The following is a 22,571-nucleotide window of genomic DNA, read 5'->3' on the forward strand; positions in this document are numbered from 1 at the left end:
ATAGGAACCCTAGGTTAGCTGTAGACTATTGTAATTATCACCATTAGCAAGCTCCTTTTTGTAAAATATTTAGTGAACATTCGTCTTAACTTATTTGTTTGTGAATAAATATTATTAATAATTTAATGATTTTTAGAATGTACTCTTTTGATTTACAGAATATGATTTTACATGGATGACATTTTCAAATGAATTACATTTTCAAAAGAAGGCTTTTAGATCTGTAAATAATAAGCTTTTTGGGGTTTGATCTATAGAAAACAATGATTCAAAATTGTAATTGAAATTGTAGAGTTTTAAGTGAAAATCCTTCACATGTTCTTGAGGGAAGATAAAAGGTAATAAAACTGCATGCATGTCATTTTACATTGTGCTGCACAAACACATGTTTTTACATTGTTCTTTATTTGAAATGATTGTGGTTGCAGTGTTGTGAAGGCAGATTTAAATATGAGATTACCTCCATACTCTATCTGTGATCTTCTCTTTGTATTAAGAGACAATATCTTTATTTATATTTTATAATTATTTTATGTGTCTCTTATTCTGTACAGTAGCCTTTTAGAAAGATGTTCTTTACTCTAAATTTAAACAATATTGAAAATAAATTTTTTTTAAGTTTGTTTTTTTCAGCAACATGGTTTAAATCTTGATCCCTTCATGGCTATTAAATGTGAATTATTCGTTTTTGATATATTTTTGCTAAGAAATTATAGCACCATCAGCTATATATTTGTTTAACTATGTCTAAATGTTTGAAACTCACATATATGACATCTACATATTGACAACTAGTGTGAACATAGTGTCGTCTGAATAGGTCAACATAGAGTGTGTTTGCCTTAAAAGGATCAGGATCTACTAGCCGGCATCAGAGCCTTCAACTCCCACTAGAAAGTTGACTATGACACACTGGCACATGCAATACACACATTACAAAATCATAGGAACATAACTCACACCCACATAACTGGAAAAGAAACACACCTGTGATTTCAAAGGAAAACAGAGGAAGAGCTTAAAAGGGTAAATCTGATGTCAGCCACACCATAGAATACTATGTAAGAACAGAATAAGTCAGTCATTTTCTGGAGAATGGCTTGGTTTGTGTTCTTTGCTTGAAGAATAAAGTCTATTGCATTGAACTCTGTCTGATTCCAGTGCATTCTTCAAAGATCATCAGGACACCAACAGGTATTAAGAATAGAATAAGAATAGAGTTGGGGATCAGTAGTTTAGACCAGTGTTTTTCAACTTTTTATATTAAAAAGATCCTGCGGCACCCCAACAACCAAAAAAGTTACAAAATGACACATTGTAGCATAATACAGCATATATGCTGACAATTTAAGGACAAGTCTCTCAATTTGTTGATCCTTACTCAGTGTGAAACCTGGGCCTGTTTAGATGAACACAAAGCTGATATCCTGGAACTGAAGAAAGGTACGCACAAAGCTCTTCCTCAAAGAGTATTTAATTAATTAGCCATCCACTATATTGCAGGCTCAGAAGCTCAACAATTGCAATGTATTTGCAGCAACTAAATAATATTCTTTTGGACCGATTAGGTGAAATTGGACATTTTCCCACGGCACACCTGACGACCTCTTAAGGCACCCCAGTGTGCCATGGAACAGTGGTTGAAAATCACTGGTTTAGACTTTAACTAGTCTGGTCTGAACTTCTTTTCCACAACAGTCTGAACATAGATGGACTGGTATACGGTCCGGTACAACGTCAGCACTGCTGATACCACAATGAACCTCCCGTCCATCTCCCGCTCCATTTTACCCTCACTGGTGGACAAGACCCAGAGATACTTGAACTCAGTCAAGGTCAATTTAGAAAAAAACAACAAAAAACAACAAAAACTTGACAATTGTCAAGTCAATCAGGCCAAGTGGGTGAGTTAAATAGAAAGGGCACGTCCTCTGCCCCTCTCCCGCTACTCACAGTTCTTCTCAGGACCTCAAAAGTCCCGGGACTCCTTAAATCAGGGATCGGGATAACGTGAGCCTGGGTTAACACTGTGCAGGGGAACACATGGGGGGGCGACCGGACAACAGACAGAGAATCTAGCCGCTTTTCTCTGAAGGCTACGGGCCTGCTAGCAGCATCCTGTTGATCCCTGACCACCCCTGGCAGTAGACCGGGTGAGTCTGCTCGGCGGCGGCGAGGTCGCCTCAGTTTAAAGCGCACTTCTAAAGATCCTCGTTTTCTGATACAAAAGCTTCTAGTTTTTAACACATGTGAGCACCGCAAGCGACAAGCCAAAATTAACATCCTTCATAAGGAGTCTGGGCTCGGCCTTAGAGAAAAGTGTGATGTTCTCAGACATCCAGAAGGAGCTCGGAGTAGAGACGCTGCTCCTTCAAAAGGGACCAGCTGAGGTGGTTCAAGATCTGATCTGGATCCTCTTGGACGCCTCCTTGTAGAGGTTTTCTGGGCATGTCCAACTGGCCCCGGGCTACACCCAAAACACGCTGGACAGGTTACATATGTCGTCCAGCCTGGGAACGCCTCGCTGTCCCCCAGGAGGAGCTGGAAAGCATTACTGAGGAGGAAGACATCTGGAACACCTTCCGAAGCCTTCGACCTGGAAAAGCAGAAGTTAATGGATGGATGGGAGGACTTTGAATATAAATAAGGTGCCAGAGTGCATAAAAAAGCATGAAATTAGAGCTTGTTATTCGAAACAACATTGAAACAACAGCTTTTCTTCATATCTTTAGCTGGATGAAGTCATTCAGGTTACAGCAGCAGCGTCCCTGATGCTGCTTTATAAAAAGAGATCAAACACTCACACTCATTTCATAACTGGTGAAGGTGGAAACTAGAGCATACTATCTAAGGTAGGTATGTCTTTGATGCTCTCATACTGTGTTAGGGTAGTATTTTATTATGGTGTTGTTTAGAATTTTGTAATAATTTTGACTATATGGAATTGTTATGCCCATTTTCTAAATTTCTAAATACAATTCAACAACTAGATGGTAAACTGTGTTTCAGTTCATATCAAAACAACAAAAACAGGCAGCATTTTTTTTTAAATGATCATTCAACATAACATTTAAATCATGATTTATACATTCTTGTTTTGAAGTTGTTAAAACATTCTTTTAATGAAGCAAATAAGATTTTCATTTTCACATAAAAATGTTCTTTGTAGGGACTCATTCTGAAATGAGCCATCTACTATATATATATATATATATATATATATATATATATATATACACACATACCTTTATTTAAAGATGAATGGTTTTCCTATAAAAAGTATGAGGATGAGTGAATTGGCTGTAGATTTATTTTACTCTCACTTCAATGGTTAACCAAGGTATTCCTGCTATAGTTGGAAATATGTTTTGTAAGATGAACACATTAAGAGATTCAATTTGAAATATGTTTGAAATGTTCATCAGAGGCTTGCAGGATCCTCAGATCAGCTCAATGAATTCATCATCTTCTGGCTTTAACGTGTCGACTCCGAGTTATCGAGACTCCTACAGCACAGTCGTAGCCAAAAATGTGATTGTTCTGATTCTTGGCTTCATCATCAACTACATCAACGGTTCCTTGATTCACACCTTCAGGAAACACCAGGTCAGAATCCTTTAGCACTGATTGTGTGTTACACTTTGTTAATATGTCATACTGTTTTATTACATCATACACTATATTATATTTCTATTATTTCTATATATTTATACGGACAAATGCCGGATATCATTACTTTATCATATCATATATTATGTCTGATGGATGCAACATTATACCACACAATGTTGTTCTTTGTTGAAATATTATTCTCCTGAATGATTTTTATGATTACTCAAATTCTTATTTTATTTGTATATGCCCCTTATTGTTTATTGTTTATTCTTATTATTATCTGTAATTATATATTTTTTTCTGAGGATCAATAAAGGCTTATCTTATATGTTATTATCAGTATTATTATTTTTTTTGTTACCAATATATGAAAAATATTGAGTTGTTTAAACTGTGATTCTTTTCTTTTTTCTCTCCTTAAGATATTTTATGTGAATCCCCGTTACATCCTCTTTATCCACCTGGTGGTGAATGACATGATCCAGATGACAACATCAATCAGCCTGTTTTTCTTAAGTTACATCTTCTACAGAATTAATGTTTCCTTATGTTGCCTCATTGTTACATTTACTGTCTTCACCACCCTCAACACTCCATTAAATTTAGCTGTCATGGCCGTGGAGTGTTACATCGCTATCTGTCTACCACTGCGACACACTGAGCTCTGTACCATCAAAAGAACATACATCCTGATCGGTTTGATTTGGGCCATGAGTGCAGTTTCAACGCTACCAGATGTCTTTATTTTACTGGCTACAGAGCCTGTGGAATTCTTTTATTCCACCATTTATTGTCATAATGATGATCTGTTCCGTCACCCAATCCACTTCAAAAAGAAGGACGTTTCCTATGCAGTTTATCTGGTTGTTGTTTGGCTCACGCTCCTCTACACTTACATCAAGATCATCTTAGCTGCTAAAACAGCTAAAGCATCTAAATCAACTAAAGGAGAAACAAACAAAGCCAGGAACACAATCCTGCTGCATGGCTTTCAGCTACTGCTGTGTATGCTCACCTATGTAGCCCATCTGATCAGAAAGGCTCTGGTGTACAGCTTTCCTGAATATTCTAAAAATATCATCTTTGTCTCATATATCATCGTCCACATCCTCCCCAGGTTGGTCAGTCCTATTGTGTACGGGCTACGAGACAATACATTCAGACAGCATCTAAAGAAGTATCTGCTGTGTACAATGAGACCAAGCATCAAACCATGAACCTCACCAAAAATAATGTTGCTGTACTAGACCATATATGTCTATATAATTATATATATATATACATATATACATATACACATGAATATATATATATGTATTTATATATATATATATATTTACACATATATATTTACACACATATATATATTTACACATATATATATATATACATATACACATATATATACACACATAAACAGTATATACACATAGACTGTATATACATATACATATATACTGGAGCTTGGAAGCCTAGGTCAAGGATAGGCTATTGTAATTATTACCATTAGCAAGCTCCTTTTTGTAAGATAATTCGTGAACTGACTGTCATAACTTTTTTATTTTCGAACAAATATTATTAATTACACATTATTAAAAGGTTTTTAAAATGTACTCTTGATTCACAGAATATGGTTTCGATGACAATTCCAGATTAATTCCATTTTCAGAAGAAGGCTGTTAGATCTTTAAATAATAAGCTTTTTTTGGGTGTGATCTATAGAAGACAATGATTCAAAAACCTTCACATTTTCTTGAGGGAGGATAAAAGATAATACAACTGCATGCATGTCATTTTACACATTGTGCTGCACAAAAACATGGTTTTATATTGTTCTTTATTTGTGTGTTTGTGCTGACACATTGAAATGATTGTAGTTGTTTTGTTGCAAAGGCAGATATAAATATGAGATTCATTCCATACTGTGATCTTTTCTTTGTATTAAGAGACAATATCTTTATTTTTATTTTATCATTATTCTATGTGTTTCTCACGCTGTACAGTAGCTTTTTAGAAAGATGTTCTTTATTCAAAAATTAAACAATATTGAAAATAATAATGTTTTTTTGTTTGTTTTTTTCAGAAACATGGCTTAAATTTTGCTCCCTTCATGGCTATTACATGTGACTTATTCGTTTTTGGTTCTTGATTTATTTTTTCTGAGATTCTTTTTTATTATAGTTGTCAAACTGTCAGCTGTTTTTCTCCTGGTGCTCCACCCATCCATCTATTAACTTCCGCTTATCTGGGGCCGTGTCACAGAGGCAGCGGGCTTAGGAGGGTATTCCAGATGTCCCTCCCCACCAGCAACGCTTTCCAGCTTCCAGGAAAGCATTACTGAGGAGGAGGACATCTGGAACACCCTCCGAAGCCTGCTGCCCTGCGACCCGGCCCTGGAAAAGCAGAAGTTAATGGATGGATGGGAGGACTTTGAATATAAATAAGGTGCCAGAGTGCATAAAAAAGCATGAAAATAGAGCTTGTTATTCAAAACAAGTGTACGGGCTACGAGACAATACATTCAGACAGCATCTAAAGAAGTATCTGCTGTGTACAATGAGACCAAGCATCAAACCATGGACCTCACCAAAAATCATGTTGCTGTACTAGACCATGTATATATATAAATATATACGTATGTAGATACACACACACACACACAGGCGCTAGAAACCCTAGGTTAGCTGTAGACTATTGTAATTATCACCATTAGCAAGCTCCTTTTTGTAAAATATTTAGTGAACGTCCGTCTTAACTTATTTATTTGTGAATAAATATTATTAATAATTTATTGGTTTTTAGAATGTACTCTTTTGATTTACAGAATATGATTTTACATGGATGACATTTTCAAATTAATTACATTTTCAAAAGAAGGCTTTTAGATTTGTAAATAATAAGCTTTGTGGGGTTTGATCTATAGAAAACAATGATTCAAAATTGTAATTGAAATTGTAGAGTTTTAAGTGAAAATCCTTCACATGTTCTTGAGGGAGGATAAAAGGTAATAAAACTGCATACATGTCATTTTACACATTGTGCTGCACAAAACATGTTTTTACATTGTTCTTTATTTGAAATGATTGTGGTTGCAGTGTTGTGAAGGCAGATTTAAATATGAGATTACCTCCATACTCTATCTGTGATCTTCTCTTTGGATTAAGAGACAATATCTTTATTTGTATTTTATCATTATTTTATGTGTCTCTTATTCTGTACAGTAGCTTTTTAGAAAGATGTTCTTCACTCTAAATTTAAACAATATTGAAAATAACAATGTTTTAAGAAAGCTAACAGCAACATATATTTGCAGCATCACAATGAATAAGGAAAGTAAACAGTAGTATTTCAAGAACAAATTTAAAATAAATTTTCAATGATTAAAAGGTGTAGTTTGATTGTAAAAAAGGTGCCAGAGTTCATAAAAAAACATGAAAATAGACCTTGTTATTCAAAACAACAATGAAACAATAGCTTTTCTTCATAACTTTAGCTGGATGAAATCATTCAGGTTACAGCAGCAGTGTCCCTGATGCTGCTTTATAAAAAGAGATGAAACACTCACACTCATTTCATAACTGGTGAAGGTGGAAACTAGAGCATACTATCTGAGGTAGGTATGTCTTTGATGCTCTCATACTGTGTTAGGGTAGTATTTTATTATGGTGTTGTTTGGAATATTGCAATAATTTTGACTATATGGAATTATTATGTAAATTTTTGAAATTTCTATATACAATTTAACAACTAGATGGTAAAATGTGTTTCAGTTAATATCAAAACAACAAAAACAGGCAGCATTTTTTTTTAAAGGATCATTCATTCAACATAACATTTAATTAATGATTTATACATTCTTCTTGTTAAAAAAATGCATTTTGATGAAACAAATAAAATTTTAATTTTCACATAAAACGACCTGTTCTTTGTAGGGAAAGTGTGACAGTCTCATTGAAATGAGCCATCTACTTTATATATACAGTATATGTATATATACCTTTATTTAATATGTGACTCCTGGTATTAAAGTAAAGTATGCTACAGATGTTGGGAAACCTTTAAGATCCATGCAAGTATAACAGTGAGGTTTTTGGATGGATACATTTAAAGATGAATGGATTTCCTATACAAATTATGAGGATGAGTGAATTGGCTGTAGATTTATTTTACTCTCCCTTCAATTGTTAACCAAGGTATTCCTGCTATGGTTGGAAATATGTTTTGTAAGATGAACACATTAAGAGATTCAATTTGAAATATGTTTGAATTGTTCATCAGAGGCTTGCAAGATCTTCAGATCAGCTCAATGAATTCATCGTCTTCTGGCTTTAACGTGTCGACTCCGAGTTATCGAGACTCCTACAGCACAGTTGTAGCTAAAAATGTGATTGTTCTGACTCTTGGCTTCATCATCAACTACATCAACGGTTCCTTGATTCACACCTTCAGGAAACACCAGGTCAGAATCCTTTAGCACTGATTGTGTGTTACACTTTTTTAATATCTCATACTCTTTTATTACATCATACACTATATTATATTTCTATTATTTATATATATTGTACGGAAAATGCCGATATTACTTTATCATATCATATATTAGTCTGATGGATGCAACATTATACCACACAATGTTGTTCTTTGTTGAAATATTCTTTATTTCTTTATATGTCTATATATATAAATACAGACACATGCAGAGTATCATTTCTTTATAATATCATGTAACAATCTGGCTTGTAGTATTTCTCCTGATTTATATTTTACTTCTGTTTGTATTTTTGTTTCATATTCTTTTTCTTATTAATTATTTACTCTTATTATTTTTGTGTACTTATTTCTTTTCGGTGAGGATAAAAAAGGCTTATCTTATATCTTATTATCAAGATCAATATTATTATTTTATCTTATTTATCAGTTACCAATACATGTCAAATATTGATCTTGATAACAGAAGAAACAGATGGATTAAAGTAACCAAAAGAGTTGTTTAAACTGTGATTCTTTTCTCTTTTTTCTCTCCTCCTTCAGATATTTTATGTGAATCCCCGTTACATCCTCTTTATCCACCTGGTGGTGAATGACATGATCGAGCTGACGACAACAATCAGCCTGTTTGTCTTAAGCTACATCTTCTACAAAATTAATGTTTCCTTATGTTGCCTCATTATTACATTTTCTGTCTTCACCACCCTCAACACTCCGTTAAATGTTGCTTTCATGGCCGTGGAGTGTTACATCGCTATCTGTCTACCACTGCGACACGCTGAGCTCTGTACCATCAAAAGAACATACATCCTGATTGGTTCGATTTGGGCCATGAGTGCAGTTTCAACACTACCAGATGTCTTTATTTTACTGGCTACAGAGCCTGTGGAGTTATTTTATTCCACTATTTTTTGTCGAAAGGATATTTTGTTCAGTCACCCTATCCACCTAAAAAATAGGGAAGTTTCCAATGCAGTTTATCTGGTTGTTGTTTGGCTCACGCTCCTCTACACTTACATCAAGATCATCTTAGCTGCTAAAACAGCTAAAGCATCTAAATCAACTAAAGGAGAAACAAACAAAGCCAGGAACACAATCCTGCTGCATGGCTTTCAGCTACTGCTGTGTATGCTCACCTATGTAGCCCATCTGATCAGAAAGGCTCTGGTGTACAGCTTTCCTGAATATTCTAAAAATATCATCTTTGTCTCATATATCATCGTCCAGATCCTCCCCAGGTTGGTCAGTCCTATTGTGTACGGGCTACGAGACAATACATTCAGACAGCATCTAAAGAAGTATCTGCTGTGTACAATGAGACCAAGCATCAAACCATGAACCTCACCAAAAATAATGTTGCTGTACTAGACCATATATGTCTATATAATTATATATATATATACATATATACATATACACATAAATATATATATATGTATTTATATATATATATTTACACATATATATTTACACACATATATATATTTACACATATATATATATATATACATATACACATATATATATATATATATATATATATATATATATATATATATATATACACACATAAACAGTATATACACATAGACTGTATATACATATACATATATACTGGAGCTTGGAAGTCTAGGTCAAGGATAGGCTATTGTAATTATTACCATTAGCAAGCTCCTTTTTGTAAGATAATTCGTGAACTGACTGTCATAACTTTTTTATTTGTGAGCAAATATTATTAATTACACATTATTAAAAGGTTTTTAAAATGTACTCTTGATTCACAGAATATGGTTTTGATGACAATTCCAGATTAATTCCATTTTCAGAAGAAGGCTGTTAGATCTTTAAATAATAAGCTTTTTTTGGGTGTGATCTATAGAAGACAATGATTCAAAAACCTTCACATTTTCTTGAGGGAGGATAAAAGATAATACAACTGCATGCATGTCATTTTACACATTGTGCTGCACAAAAACATGGTTTTATATTGTTCTTTATTTGTGTGTTTGTGTTGACACATTGAAATGATTGTAGTTGTTTTGTTGCAAAGGCAGATATAAATATGAGATTCATTCCATACTGTGATCTTTTCTTTGTATTAAAAGACAATATCTTTATTTTTATTTTATCATTATTCTATGTGTTTCTCACGCTGTACAGTAGCTTTTTAGAAAGATGTTCTTTATTCAAAAATTAAACAATATTGAAAATAATAATGTTTTTTTGTTTGTTTTTTTCAGAAACGTGGCTTAAATTTTGCTCCCTTCATGGCTATTACATGTGACTTATTCGTTTTTGGTTCTTGATTTTTTTTTTCTGAGATTCTTTTTTATTATAGTCAAACTGTCAGCTGTTTTTCTCCTGGTGCTCCACCCATCCATCTATTAACTTCCGCTTATCTGGGGCCGTGTCACAGAGGCAGCGGGCTTAGGAGGGTATTCCAGATGTCCCTCCCCACCAGCAACGCTTTCCAGCTTCTCCTGGGGAACCTCGAGGCGTTCAAGATATTAATCTCTCCAGGTTTTTTTGGGTCTACCTCTGAAGGGAGACGTCCAGGAGGCCTCCTGATCAGATCTTGAACTACCTCAGCTGGCCCCAATTGAAGCAATGGACGTCTTAGCTCCTTACACTTTCTCTGAGGTTGAGCCCAGACTCCCTACAAAGGAGGATCAGTTCGACTGCTTGTATCCTCGATCTCATTCTTTCCGTCACTACCCAAAGCTTACAACCAAAGGTGAGGGTGTCTGAACGTAGATGGACTAATACATCGAGAGCTTTGCCTTCCAGCTCTGCTCCCTCTTCACCACAACGGTCCAGTACAATGCCTGCAGCACTACTGACGTCGCAATGATCCTCTTGTCCATATTATGACCCATTTTTCCCTCACTGGTGGACAAGACCCAGAGATACTTGAACTCCTTTGCTTGGAGCAGGGACTCACTCCCAATGCGGAAGGTGAAATCCACCATTAACCGGCAGAGAACCATGGCCCGCTTCACACTCGGCTGCTGCAGGTCACGTTCTGAAGGAACCAATAGAACCACATCATCTGCAAGGAACGCAATTCTGAGGTCCCCAAACTTCTCCTCCAGGCATTTCAAGGCATTTCAGGATGCCTTGAAATCCTGAATCCTGAAAATAACTAAGAGGATTGGTGACATGAGACAACCCTGGCGGAAGCCAGCACACACTGGAAACGTGCTTGACTTTGTGCTGAATACCAGGACAAAGCTCTCAATTTGGTCATACAAGGACCGTTTAGTTCGTAGGAACGACCCAGATACCTCGTATTCCTGCAGTACACCCCACAGGACTCCCCAAGGGACACGGTCGTAAGCCTTCTCCAAGTCCACAAACCACAAGTACTCTCCTGTCCCACTTTAAGTTGTTAAATAAATAATGTGGAGTAAAAAGTACATTACAAATGTATGAGATTCAAATGTACTTAGTTACATTCCATCATAGTTAACATAAATACATTTAACAACCTATTTAATATACCTAATACTAATTCTCATTACTAACAACAATATGCAATTTGAACCTCATAATTCATAATGAATCTGGAAAATACAGTACAGTATTGAGGTACACATTTACATTTTTCAATGATTAAGATGTGTACTTTGAATGTATGAATAGCCACATTAACTTAGTGGAGGGTTTGTGTACCTCAGTGACCCTGAGAGCTAGCTGTGTTGTCGGGGGCAATAGCTCCTGGAAGAGGGAAATCAGGACCCCTTCTGGTACCAGACCTGGGAGGGGAGCTTGCCAGTGGAGCTGGTGCAGGGGATGGAGTGGTACCAACTAGATATAGTTGGGCTCACCTCCACGCATTGCACTGGTTCTGAAACGGAACTTCTGGTGAGGGGCTGGACCCCATCCTGTTCCACAGTTGCCCAGGGTGAGAGGTGCCTGGCGGGGGTGGGGATACTCATGAGCCCCCGGCTGAGCGCTGCTGAGTTATGCCCGGGAAACGACTTCGCGACTGCGAGTCACTGAGGGGAAGTGTCTGACTGTTGTTTGTGCCTATGCTATGAATAGCAGTTCGGAGTACCCTGCCTTCTAGAAAGGGCGCCAACTGGAGACTCTATAGTTCTGCTGGGGGGCTTCAACACTCATGTGAGTAATGATGGAGAAACCTGGAGGGGTGTGATTGAATGGTCTGCCTGATCTGAACCCAAGTGGTGCTTTGTTGTTGGACTTCTGTGCTAGTCATGGATTGGCCAATACAAACACCATGTTTGAGCACAGAGCAGTTCATAAGTGTACATGGTACCAGAACACATTTTGCCAAAGTTTTATGATTGTCTTTGTGAAATGATCATCAGATCTGCGGCCGTATTTTCTTGGACAGTCGGGTGAAGAGAGGAGCAGAGCTGTCAACTGATCACCACCTGGAGGTGAGTTGGATCAGATTGTGGGGGAGGCTGCCGGACCGACCTGGTAAACCCCAGCGTGTGGTGAGGGTGAAATGGGAACGTCTGGCTGAGGCCCCTGTCCGCGAGGTCTTCGACTCCCACCTCCGGAGTAATTTCTCGTGCATCCCGAGGGAGGCTAGGGACATGAAATCCAAGCAGGCCATGTTCTGAGCCTCCATTGTGGAAACGGCTGTTCGGAGCTGTGGTTGGCAACCAGAGTACCCACTGGTGGGCACCAGTGGTGAAAGAGGCCGTCAAGCTGAAGGACGCCTTTTGGGCTTGGCTGGCCCAAGGGGTGTCTCCGGAAACGGCAGACAGGTACCAGTTTGCCAGAAATGCTGCAGCTGTGGTGGTTGCCGAGGCAATGGGAGGAGTTCGGGGAGCCCATGGAGAAGTCAGTGGGCCTCAAGGAAGTTCTGGCAAACCATAGGACGACTCAGAAATGGAAAGCAGGGCTTAGCTCGGGCTCTGTTTAGCAGGGGAGGAGAACTGCAAACCCAGACTTGGGAAATGGTTGAGCGGTGGAAAGAACACTGAGAGGGATTCCTGAACCCAACCAACATGTGATCCGTGGAGGAGTTAGAGTTTGAAGACTCCGGGGGAAGAGTCATCCATATTCCTGGCAGAAGTCACTAAGGGGGTCAAAAGGCTACTCAGTGGCAAGGTGCCAGGGTTGGATGAGATTTACCCAGGGAGTCTAAAGGCTCTGGACATTGTTGGGCTGTCTTGGCTGACACGCCTCTTCAGTGTTGTGTCAAGGTCACAGTCAGTACCTGTGGAGAGGCAGACTGGGTGGTGGTTCCCATTTTTAAAAAGTTGGAACAGAGAGTGTGCTCAGATTTTCAGGCTGTAACACTGCTCAGCTTCCCCGGGAAGGTTTATTCCAGGGTGCTGGAAACGAGGTCCAGATCCAAGAGCAGTGTGAGTTCCATCCTGGCCGTGAAACTGTGGACCAGCTCTTTACCCTTGCAGGTCTATTGGAAGGGTCATAGGAGTTTCCCCATCCAGTCTGTGTGTTGTGGACTTGGACAAGACCTACGACCGTGTCTCTCGGGAAGTCCTGTGGGGGGTAGTGCAGGAATTCGGGGTACCTGGGTTGTTGCTACGAGCCAAACGGTCTTTGCATGACCAAATAACACGTTTCCAGCGCATGTTAGCCTTCGCCAGTGTTGTCCTTTGTCATCAAATCTGATTTTAAGGTGCAGCCCGGGGAAGGAGTGTCCGGTTTGGGGACCTCAGAATTGCACTTTGCAGATGATGTGGTTCTGTTAGCTCTTTCAGAACGTAATCTTCAGCAGAACTAGCGGGATTTGCAGCAGAGTGTGAAGTGGTCAGGATGAGTGTCAGTACCTCTGAGTCTGAGGCCATGGATCTCTGCCGGTGCTCTGCCGGTGCTGGAAAGCGTTACTGAGGAGGAGGACATCTGGAACACCCTCCGAAGCCTGCTGCCCTGCGACCCGGCCCTGGAAAAGCAGAAGTTAATGGATGGATGGGAGGACTTTGAATATAAATTACGGTGCCAGAGTGCATAAAAAAGCATGAAAATAGAGCTTGTTATTCAAAACAAGTGTAAGGGCTACGAGACAATACATTCAGACAGCATCTAAAGAAGTATCTGCTGTGTACAATGAGACCAAGCATCAAACCATGGACCTCACCAAAAATCATGTTGCTGTACTAGACCATGTATATATATAAATATATACGTATGTAGATACACACACACACACACAGGCGCTAGAAACCCTAGGTTAGCTGTAGACTATTGTAATTATCACCATTAGCAAGCTCCTTTTTGTAAAATATTTAGTGAACGTCCGTCTTAACTTATTTATTTGTGAATAAATATTATTAATAATTTAATGGTTTTTAGAATGTACTCTTTTGATTTACAGAATATGATTTTACATGGATGACATTTTCAAATGAATTACATTTTCAAAAGAAGGCTTTTAGATTTGTAAATAATAAGCTTTTTCGGGTTTGATCTATAGAAAACAATGATTCAAAATTGTAATTGAAATTGTAGAGTTTTAAGTGAAAACCCTTCACATGTTCTTGAGGGAGGATAAAAGGTAATAAAACTGCATACATGTCATTTTACACATTGTGCTGAACAAAACATGTTTTTACATTGTTCTTTATTTGAAATGATTGTGGTTGTATTGTTGTGAAGGCAGATTTAAATATGAGATTACCTCCATACTCTATCTGTGATCTTCTCTTTGGATTAAGAGACAATATCTTTATTTGTATTTTATCATTATTTTATGTGTCTCTTATTCTGTACAGTAGCTTTTTAGAAAAATGTTCTTCACTCTAAATTTAAACAATATTGAAAATAACAATGTTTTAAGAAAGCTAACAGCAACATATATTTGCAGCATCACAATGAATAAGGAAAGTAAACAGTAGTATTTCAAGAACAAATTTAAAATAAATTTTCAATGATTAAAAGGTGTAGTTTGATTGTAAAAAAGGTGCCAGAGTTCATAAAAAAACATGAAAATAGAGCTTGTTATTCAAAACAACAATGAAACAATAGCTTTTCTTCATAACTTTAGCTGGATGAAATCATTCAGGTTACAGCAGCAGCGTCCTTGATGCTGCTTTATAAAAAGAGATGAAACACTCACACTCATTTCATAACTGGTGAAGGTGGAAACTAGAGCATACTATCTGAGGTAGGTATGTCTTTGATGCTCTCATACTGTGTTAGGGTAGTATTTTATTATGGTGTTGTTTAGAATATTGCAATAATTTTGACTATATGGAATTATTATGCAAATTTTTGAAATTTCTATATACAATTTAACAACTAGATGGTAAAATGTGTTTCAGTTCATATCAAAACAACAAAAACAGGCAGCATTTTTTTTTAAAGGATCATTCATTCAACATAACATTTAATTAATGATTTATACATTCTTCTTGTTAAAAAAATACATTTTGATGAAACAAATAAAATGTTCATTTTCACATAAAACGACCTGTTCTTTGTAGGGAAAGTGTGACAGTCTCATTCTGAAATGAGCCATCTACTTTATATATACAGTATATGTATATATACCTTTATTTAATATGTGACTCCTGGTATTAAAGTAAAGTATGCTACAGATGTTGGGAAACCTTTAGGATCCATGCAAGTATAACAGTGAGGTTTTTGGATGGATACATTTAAAGATGAATGGATTTCCTATAAAAATTATGAGGATGAGTGAATTGGCTGTAGATTTATTTTACTCTCCCTTCAATTGTTAACAAAGGTATTCCTGCTATGGTTGGAAATATGTTTTGTAAGATGAACACATTAAGAGATTCAATTTGAAATATGTTTGAATTGTTCATCAGAGGCTTGCAAGATCCTCAGATCAGCTCAATGAATTCATCGTCTTCTGGCTTTAACGTGTCGACTCCGAGTTATCGAGACTCCTACAGCACAGTTGTAGCCAAAAACGTGATTGTTCTGACTCTTGGCTTCATCATCAACTACATAAACGGTTCCTTGATTCACACCTTCAGGAAACACCAGGTCAGAATCCTTTAGCACTGATTGTGTGTTACACTTTGTTAATATCTCATACTGTTTTATTACATCATACACTATATTACATTTCTATTATTTATATATATTGTACGGAAAATGCCGATATCATTACTTTATCATATCATATATTAGTCTGATGGATGCAACATTATACCCCACAATGTTGTTCTTTGTTGAAATATTCTTTATTTCTTTATATGTCTATATATATATAAATACAGACACATGCAGAGTATCATTTCTTTATAATATCATGTAACAATCTGGCTTGTAGTATTTCTCCTGATTTATATTTTACTTCTGTTTGTATTTTTGTTTCATATTCTTTTTCTTATTAATTATTTACTCTTATTATTTTTGTGTACTTATTTCTTTTCTGTGAGGATAAAAAAGGCTTATCTTATATCTTATTATCAAGATCAATATTATTATTTTATCTTATTTATCAGTTACCAATACATGTCAAATATTGATCTTGATAACAGAAGAAACAGATGGATTAAAGTAACCAAAAGAGTTGTTTAAACTGTGATTCTTTTCTCTTTTTTCTCTCCTCCTTCAGATATTTTATGTGAATCCCCGTTACATCCTCTTTATCCACCTGGTGGTGAATGACATGATCCAGCTGACGACAACAATCAGCCTGTTTGTCTTTAGCTCCATCTTATACAGAATTAATGTTTCCTTATGTTGCCTCATTATTACATTTACTGTCTTCACCACCCTCAACACTCCATTAAATGTTGCTTTCATGGCCGTGGAGTGTTACATCGCTATCTGTCTACCACTGCGACACGCTGAACTCTGTACCATCAAAAGAACATACATCCTGATTGGTTCGATTTGGGCCATGAGTGCAATTTCAACGCTACCAGATGTCTTTATTTTACTGGCTACAGAGCCTGTGGAGTTATTTTATTCCACTATTTTGTGTCGAAAGGATATTTTGTTCCGTCACCCTATCCACCTAAAAAATAGGGAAGTTTCCTACGCAGTTTACCTGGTTGTTGTTTGGCTCACGCTTCTCTACACTTACATCAAGATCATCTTAGCTGCAAAAACAGCTAAAGCATCTAAATCAGCTGTTGGAGAAACAAACAAAGCCAGGAACACAATCCTGCTGCATGGCTTTCAGCTACTGCTGTGTATGCTCACCTATGTAGCCCATCTGATCAGAACGGCTATGGTGTACAGCTTCCCTGAACATTATTTAGACGCAATCTTTGCCTCGTATATCATCGTCCAGATCCTCCCCAGGTTGGTCAGTCCTATTGTGTACGGGCTACGAGACAATACATTCAGACAGCATCTAAAGAAGTATCTGCTGTGTACAATGAGACCAAGCATCAAACCATGAACCTCACCAAAACTCATGTTGCTGTACTAGACCATGTATATATATAAATATATACATATGTAGATACACATACACATACACACACACACACACACACACACACACACACAGGCGCTAGGAACCCTAGGTTAGCTGTAGACTATTGTAATTATCACCATTAGCAAGCTCCTTTTTGTAAAATATTTAGTGAACGTCCATCTTAACTTATTTATTTGTGAATAAATATTATTAATAATTTAATGATTTTTAGAATGTACTCTTTTGATTTACAAAATATGATTTTACATGCATGACATTTTCAAATGAATTACATTTTCAAAAGAAGGCTTTTAGATCTGTAAATAATAAGCTTTTTGGGGTTTGATCTATAGAAAACAATGATTCAAAATTGTAATTGAAATTGTAGAGTTTTAAGTGAAAATCCTTCACATGTTCTTGAGGGAGGATAAAAGGTAATAAAACTGCATGCATGTCATTTTACACATTTTGCTGGACAAAACATGTTTTTACATTGTTCTTTTTTTTAAATGATTGTGGTTGCAGTGTTGTGAAGGCAGATTTAAATATGAGATTACCTCCATACTCTATCTGTGATCTTCTCTTTGGATTAAGAGAATATATCTTTATTTGTATTTTATCATTATTTTAGATAGATAGATAGATAGATAGATAGATAGATAGATACTAACTTTATTGATCCCACGAGGGGAAATTATTTTGTTACAAGCAGCAATAGGTTACAGATTGTGTTACAAGCAGCAATAGGTTATGTGTCTCTTATTCTGTACAGTAGCTTATGTTCTTTACTCTAAATTTAAACAATATTGAAAATAAAAAAAATTTAAGTTTGTTTTTTTCAGCAACATGGTTTAAATCTTGATCCCTTCATGGCTATTAAATGTGAATTATTTGTTCTTGATTTATTTTTGCTAAGAAATTATAGCACCATCAGCTATATATTTGTTTAACTATATCTAAATGTTTGAAACTCACATATATGACATCCACATATTGAGAACTAGTGTGAACATAGTGTCGTCTGAATAGGTCAACATAGAGTGTGTTTGCCTTAGAAAGGATCAGGATCTACTAGCCGGCATCAGAGAAAGGCCTTCAACTCCCACTAGAAAGTTGACTATGACACACTGGTACATGCAATACACACATTACAAAATCATAGGAACATAACTCACACCCACATAACAGGAAAAGAAACACACCTGTGATTTCAAAGGAAAACAGAGGAAGAGCTTAAAAGGGTAAAGCTGACGTCAGCCACACTATAGAATACTATGTAAGAACAGAATAAGTCAGTCATTTTCTGGAGAATGGCTTGGTTTGTGTTCTTTGCTTGAAGAATAAAGTCTATTGCATTGAACTCTGTCTGATTCCAGTGCGTTCTTCAAAGATCATCAGGACACCAACAGGTATTAAGAATAGAATAAGAATAGAGTTGGGGATCAGTAGTTTAGACCAGTGTTTTTCAACTTTTTATATTAAAAAGATCCTGCGGCACGCCAACAACCAAAAAAGTTACAAAATGACACATTGTAGCATAATACAGCATATATGCTGACAATTTAAGGTCAAGTCTCTCAATTTGTTGATCCTTACTCAGTGTGAAATCTGGGCCTGTTTAGATGAACACAAAGCTGATATCCTGGAACTGAAGAAAGGTACGCACAAAGCTCTTCCTCAAAGAGTATTTAATTAATTAGCCATCCACTATATTGCAGGCTCAGAAGCTCAACAATGGCAAATTATTTGCAGCAACTAAATAATATTCTTTTGGACCGATTAGATGAAATTGGACATTTTCCCACGGCACACCTGACGACCTCTTAAGGCACCCCAGTGTGCCATGGAACAGTGGTTGAAAATCACTGGTTTAGACTTTAACTAGTCTGGTCTGAACTTCTTTTCCACAACAGTCTGAACATAGATGGAGTGGTATACGGTCCGGTACAACGTCAGCACTGCTGATGCCACAATGAACCTCCCGTCCATCTCCCGCTCCATTTTACCCTCACTGGTGGACAAGACCCAGAGATACTTGAACTCAGTCAAGGTCAATTTAGAAAAAAACAACAAAAACAACAAAAAACTTGACAATTGTCAAGTCAATCAGGCCAAGTGGGTGAGTTAAATAGAAAGGGCACGTCCTCTGCCCCTCTCCCTCTACTCACAGTTCTTCTCAGGACCTCAAAACTCCCGGGACTCCTTAAATCAGGGATCGGGATAACGTGAGCCTGGGTTAACACTGTGCAGGGGAACACATGGGGGGGCGACCGGACAACAGACAGAGAATCTAGCCGCTTTTCTCTGAAGGCTACGGGCCTGCTAGCAGCATCCTGTTGATCCCTGATCACCCCTGGCAGTAGACCGGGTGAGTCTGCTCGGCGGCGGCGAGGTCGCCTCAGTTTAAAGTGCACTTCTAAAGATCCTCGTTTTCTGATAAAAAAGCTTCTAGTTTTTAACACATGTGAGCACCGCAAGCGACAAGCCAAAATTAACATCCTTCATAAGGAGTCTGGGCTCGGCCTTAGAGAAAAGTGTGATGTTCTCAGACATCCAGAAGGAGCTCGGAGTAGAGACGCTGCTCCTTCAAAAGGGGCCAGCTTAGGTGGTTCAAGATCTGATCTGGATCCTCTTGGACGCCTCCTTGTAGAGGTTTTCTGGGCATGTCCAACTGGCCCCGGGCTACACCCAAAACACGCTGGACAGGTTACATATGTCGTCCAGCCTGGGAACGCCTCGCTGTCCCCCAGGAGGAGCTGGAAAGCATTACTGAGGAGGAAGACATCTGGAACACCTTCCGAAACCTGCTGCCCCGCGACCTGGAAAAGCAGAAGTTAATGGATGGATGGGAGGACTTTGAATATAAATAAGGTGCCAAAGTGCATAAAAAAGCATGAAATTAGAGCTTGTTATTCAAAACAACATTGAAACAACAGCTTTTCTTCATATCTTTAGCTGGATGAAGTCATTCAGGTTACAGCAGCAGCATCCGTGATGCTGCTTTATAAAAAGAGATGAAACACTCACACTCATTTCACAACTGGTGAAGGTGGAAACTAGAGCATACTATCTGAGGTAGGTATGTCTTTGATGCTCTCATACTGTGTTAGGGTAGTATTTTATTATGGTGTTGTTTAGAATATTGCAATAATTTTGACTATATGGAATTATTATGCCCATTTTCTAAATTTCTATATACAATTCAACAACTAGATGGTAAAATGTGTTTCAGTTCATATCAAAACAACAAAAACAGGCAGCATTTTTTTTTAAAGGATCATTCAACATAACATTTAATTCATGAATTATACATTCTTGTTTTGAAGTTGTTAAAATATTTTTTTAATGAAGCAAATAAGATTTTCATTTTCACATAAAAACAACCTGTTCTTTGTAGGGACTCATTCTGAAATGAGCCATCTACTATATATATATATATATATATATATATATATATATATATATATATATATATATATATATATATATATATATATATATATACCTTTATTTAAAGATTAATGGTTTTCCTATAAAAAGTATGAGGATGAGTGAATTGGTTGTAGATTTATTTTACTCTCCCTTCAATTGTTAACCAAGGTATTCCTGCTATGGTTGGAAATATGTTTTGTAAGATGAACACATTAAGAGTTTCAATTTGAAATATGTTTGAATTGTTCATCAGAGGCTTGCAGGATCCTCAGATCAGCTCAATGAATTCATCATCTTCTGGCTTTAACGTGTCGACTCCGAGTTATCGAGACTCCTACAGCACAGTTGTAGCCAAAAATGTGATTGTTCTGACTCTTGGCTTCATCATCAACTACATCAACGGTTCCTTGATTCACACCTTCAGGAAACACCAGGTCAGAATCCTTTAGCACTGATTGTGTGTTACACTTTGTTAATATCTCATACTGTTTTATTATATCATACACTATATTATATTTCTATTTTTTCTATATATTTATATGGACAAATGCCGGATATCATTACTTTATCATATCATATATTATGTCTGATGGATGCAACATTATACCACACAATGTTGTTCTTTGTTGAAATATTATTCTCCTGAATGATTTTTATGATTACTCAAATTCATATTTCATTTGTATATGCCCCTTATTGTTTATTGTTTATTCTTATTAATTTTCTGTACTTATATATTTTTTCTGAGGATCAATAAAGGCTTATCTTATATGTTATTATCAATATTATGAATTTTTTAGTTACCAATATATGAAAAATATTGAGTTGTTTAAACTGTGATTCTTTTCTTTTTTCTCTCCTCCTTCAGATATTTTATGTGAATCCCCGTTACATCCTCTTTATCCACCTGGTGGTGAACGACATGATCCAGATGACGACATCAATCAGCCTGTTTGTCTTAAGTTACATCTTCTACAGAATTAATGTTTCCTTTTGTTTCCTCATTCTTATCTTGTCTATGTTCGCCAACCTCAACACTCCATTAAATTTAGCTGTCATGGCCGTGGAGTGTTACATCGCTATCTGTCTACCACTGCGACACACTGAGCTCTGTACCATCAAAAGAACATACATCCTGATTGGTTCGATTTGGGCCATGAGTGCAATTTCAACGCTACCAGATGTCTTTATTTTACTGGCTACAGAGCCTGTGGAGTTATTTTATTCTACTATTTTTTGTCAAAAGGATACTTTGTTCCGTCACCCTATCCACCGAACAAATAGGGAAGTTTCCTACGCAGTTTACCTGGTTGCTGTTTGGCTCACGCTCCTCTACACTTACATCAAGATCATCTTAGCTGCTAAAACAGCTAACGCATCTAAATCAGCTGATGGAGAAACAAACAAAGCCAGGAACACAATCCTGCTGCATGGCTTTCAGCTACTGCTGTGTATGCTCACCTATGTAGCCCATCTGATCAGAAAGGCTCTGGTGTACAGCTTCCCTGAACACACTTTGAATATATTTTTTGCCTCGTATATCATCGTCCAGATCCTCCCCAGGTTGGTCAGTCCTATTGTGTACGGGCTACGAGACAATACATTCAGACAGCATCTAAAGAAGTATCTGCTGTGTACAATGAGACCAAGCATCAAACCATGGACCTCACCAAAAATCATGTTGCTGTACTAG

At 37.0% G+C, this 22,571-nt stretch overlaps 4 protein-coding genes across 4 annotated transcripts; all 4 read left to right on the forward strand.

Annotated features, from left to right (window-relative positions):
• The first annotated feature begins 3,453 nt into the window (after nucleotides 1-3,453).
• LOC137880718 (odorant receptor 131-2-like) lies at nucleotides 3,454-4,832 on the forward strand. Its single transcript, XM_068722224.1, has 2 exons — nucleotides 3,454-3,606; nucleotides 4,038-4,832. The coding sequence occupies exons 1-2, from the start codon at nucleotides 3,454-3,456 to the stop codon at nucleotides 4,830-4,832; spliced, it is 948 nt and encodes a 315-aa protein (XP_068578325.1).
• Nucleotides 4,833-7,921: 3,089 nt separating this feature from the next.
• LOC137880723 (odorant receptor 131-2-like) lies at nucleotides 7,922-9,441 on the forward strand. The gene is made up of 2 exons (XM_068722234.1): nucleotides 7,922-8,074; nucleotides 8,647-9,441. The coding sequence occupies exons 1-2, from the start codon at nucleotides 7,922-7,924 to the stop codon at nucleotides 9,439-9,441; spliced, it is 948 nt and encodes a 315-aa protein (XP_068578335.1).
• Nucleotides 9,442-15,903: 6,462 nt separating this feature from the next.
• Nucleotides 15,904-17,428, forward strand: LOC137880726 (odorant receptor 131-2-like). Its single transcript, XM_068722236.1, has 2 exons — nucleotides 15,904-16,056; nucleotides 16,634-17,428. Exons 1-2 carry the CDS (start codon nucleotides 15,904-15,906, stop codon nucleotides 17,426-17,428), a joined length of 948 nt encoding a protein of 315 aa, XP_068578337.1.
• A 3,731-nt stretch (nucleotides 17,429-21,159) lies between these two features.
• On the forward strand, nucleotides 21,160-22,571 carry LOC137880572 (odorant receptor 131-2-like). Its single transcript, XM_068721986.1, has 2 exons — nucleotides 21,160-21,312; nucleotides 21,747-22,571. Exons 1-2 carry the CDS (start codon nucleotides 21,160-21,162, stop codon nucleotides 22,569-22,571), a joined length of 978 nt encoding a protein of 325 aa, XP_068578087.1.

This window comes from Cebidichthys violaceus, unplaced genomic scaffold (genome assembly GCF_023349555.1).
Source record: "Cebidichthys violaceus isolate CVI_PGR_0920_01 unplaced genomic scaffold, fCebVio1.0.p SCAF_29, whole genome shotgun sequence".
Classification (NCBI taxonomy): Eukaryota; Metazoa; Chordata; class Actinopteri; order Perciformes; family Stichaeidae; genus Cebidichthys; species Cebidichthys violaceus.

Coding starts and splice junctions, on each gene's coding strand:
- LOC137880718 (XM_068722224.1), top strand. CDS start 3,454: ATGAATTCATCATCTTCTGGCTTTAACGTGTCGACTCCGAGTTATCGA. Junction 3,607..4,037: donor ACACCTTCAGGAAACACCAG/GTCAGAATCCTT, acceptor TCTCTCCTTAAG/ATATTTTATGTGAATCCCCG.
- LOC137880726 (XM_068722236.1), top strand. CDS start 15,904: ATGAATTCATCGTCTTCTGGCTTTAACGTGTCGACTCCGAGTTATCGA. Junction 16,057..16,633: donor ACACCTTCAGGAAACACCAG/GTCAGAATCCTT, acceptor CTCCTCCTTCAG/ATATTTTATGTGAATCCCCG.
- LOC137880572 (XM_068721986.1), top strand. CDS start 21,160: ATGAATTCATCATCTTCTGGCTTTAACGTGTCGACTCCGAGTTATCGA. Junction 21,313..21,746: donor ACACCTTCAGGAAACACCAG/GTCAGAATCCTT, acceptor CTCCTCCTTCAG/ATATTTTATGTGAATCCCCG.
- LOC137880723 (XM_068722234.1), top strand. CDS start 7,922: ATGAATTCATCGTCTTCTGGCTTTAACGTGTCGACTCCGAGTTATCGA. Junction 8,075..8,646: donor ACACCTTCAGGAAACACCAG/GTCAGAATCCTT, acceptor CTCCTCCTTCAG/ATATTTTATGTGAATCCCCG.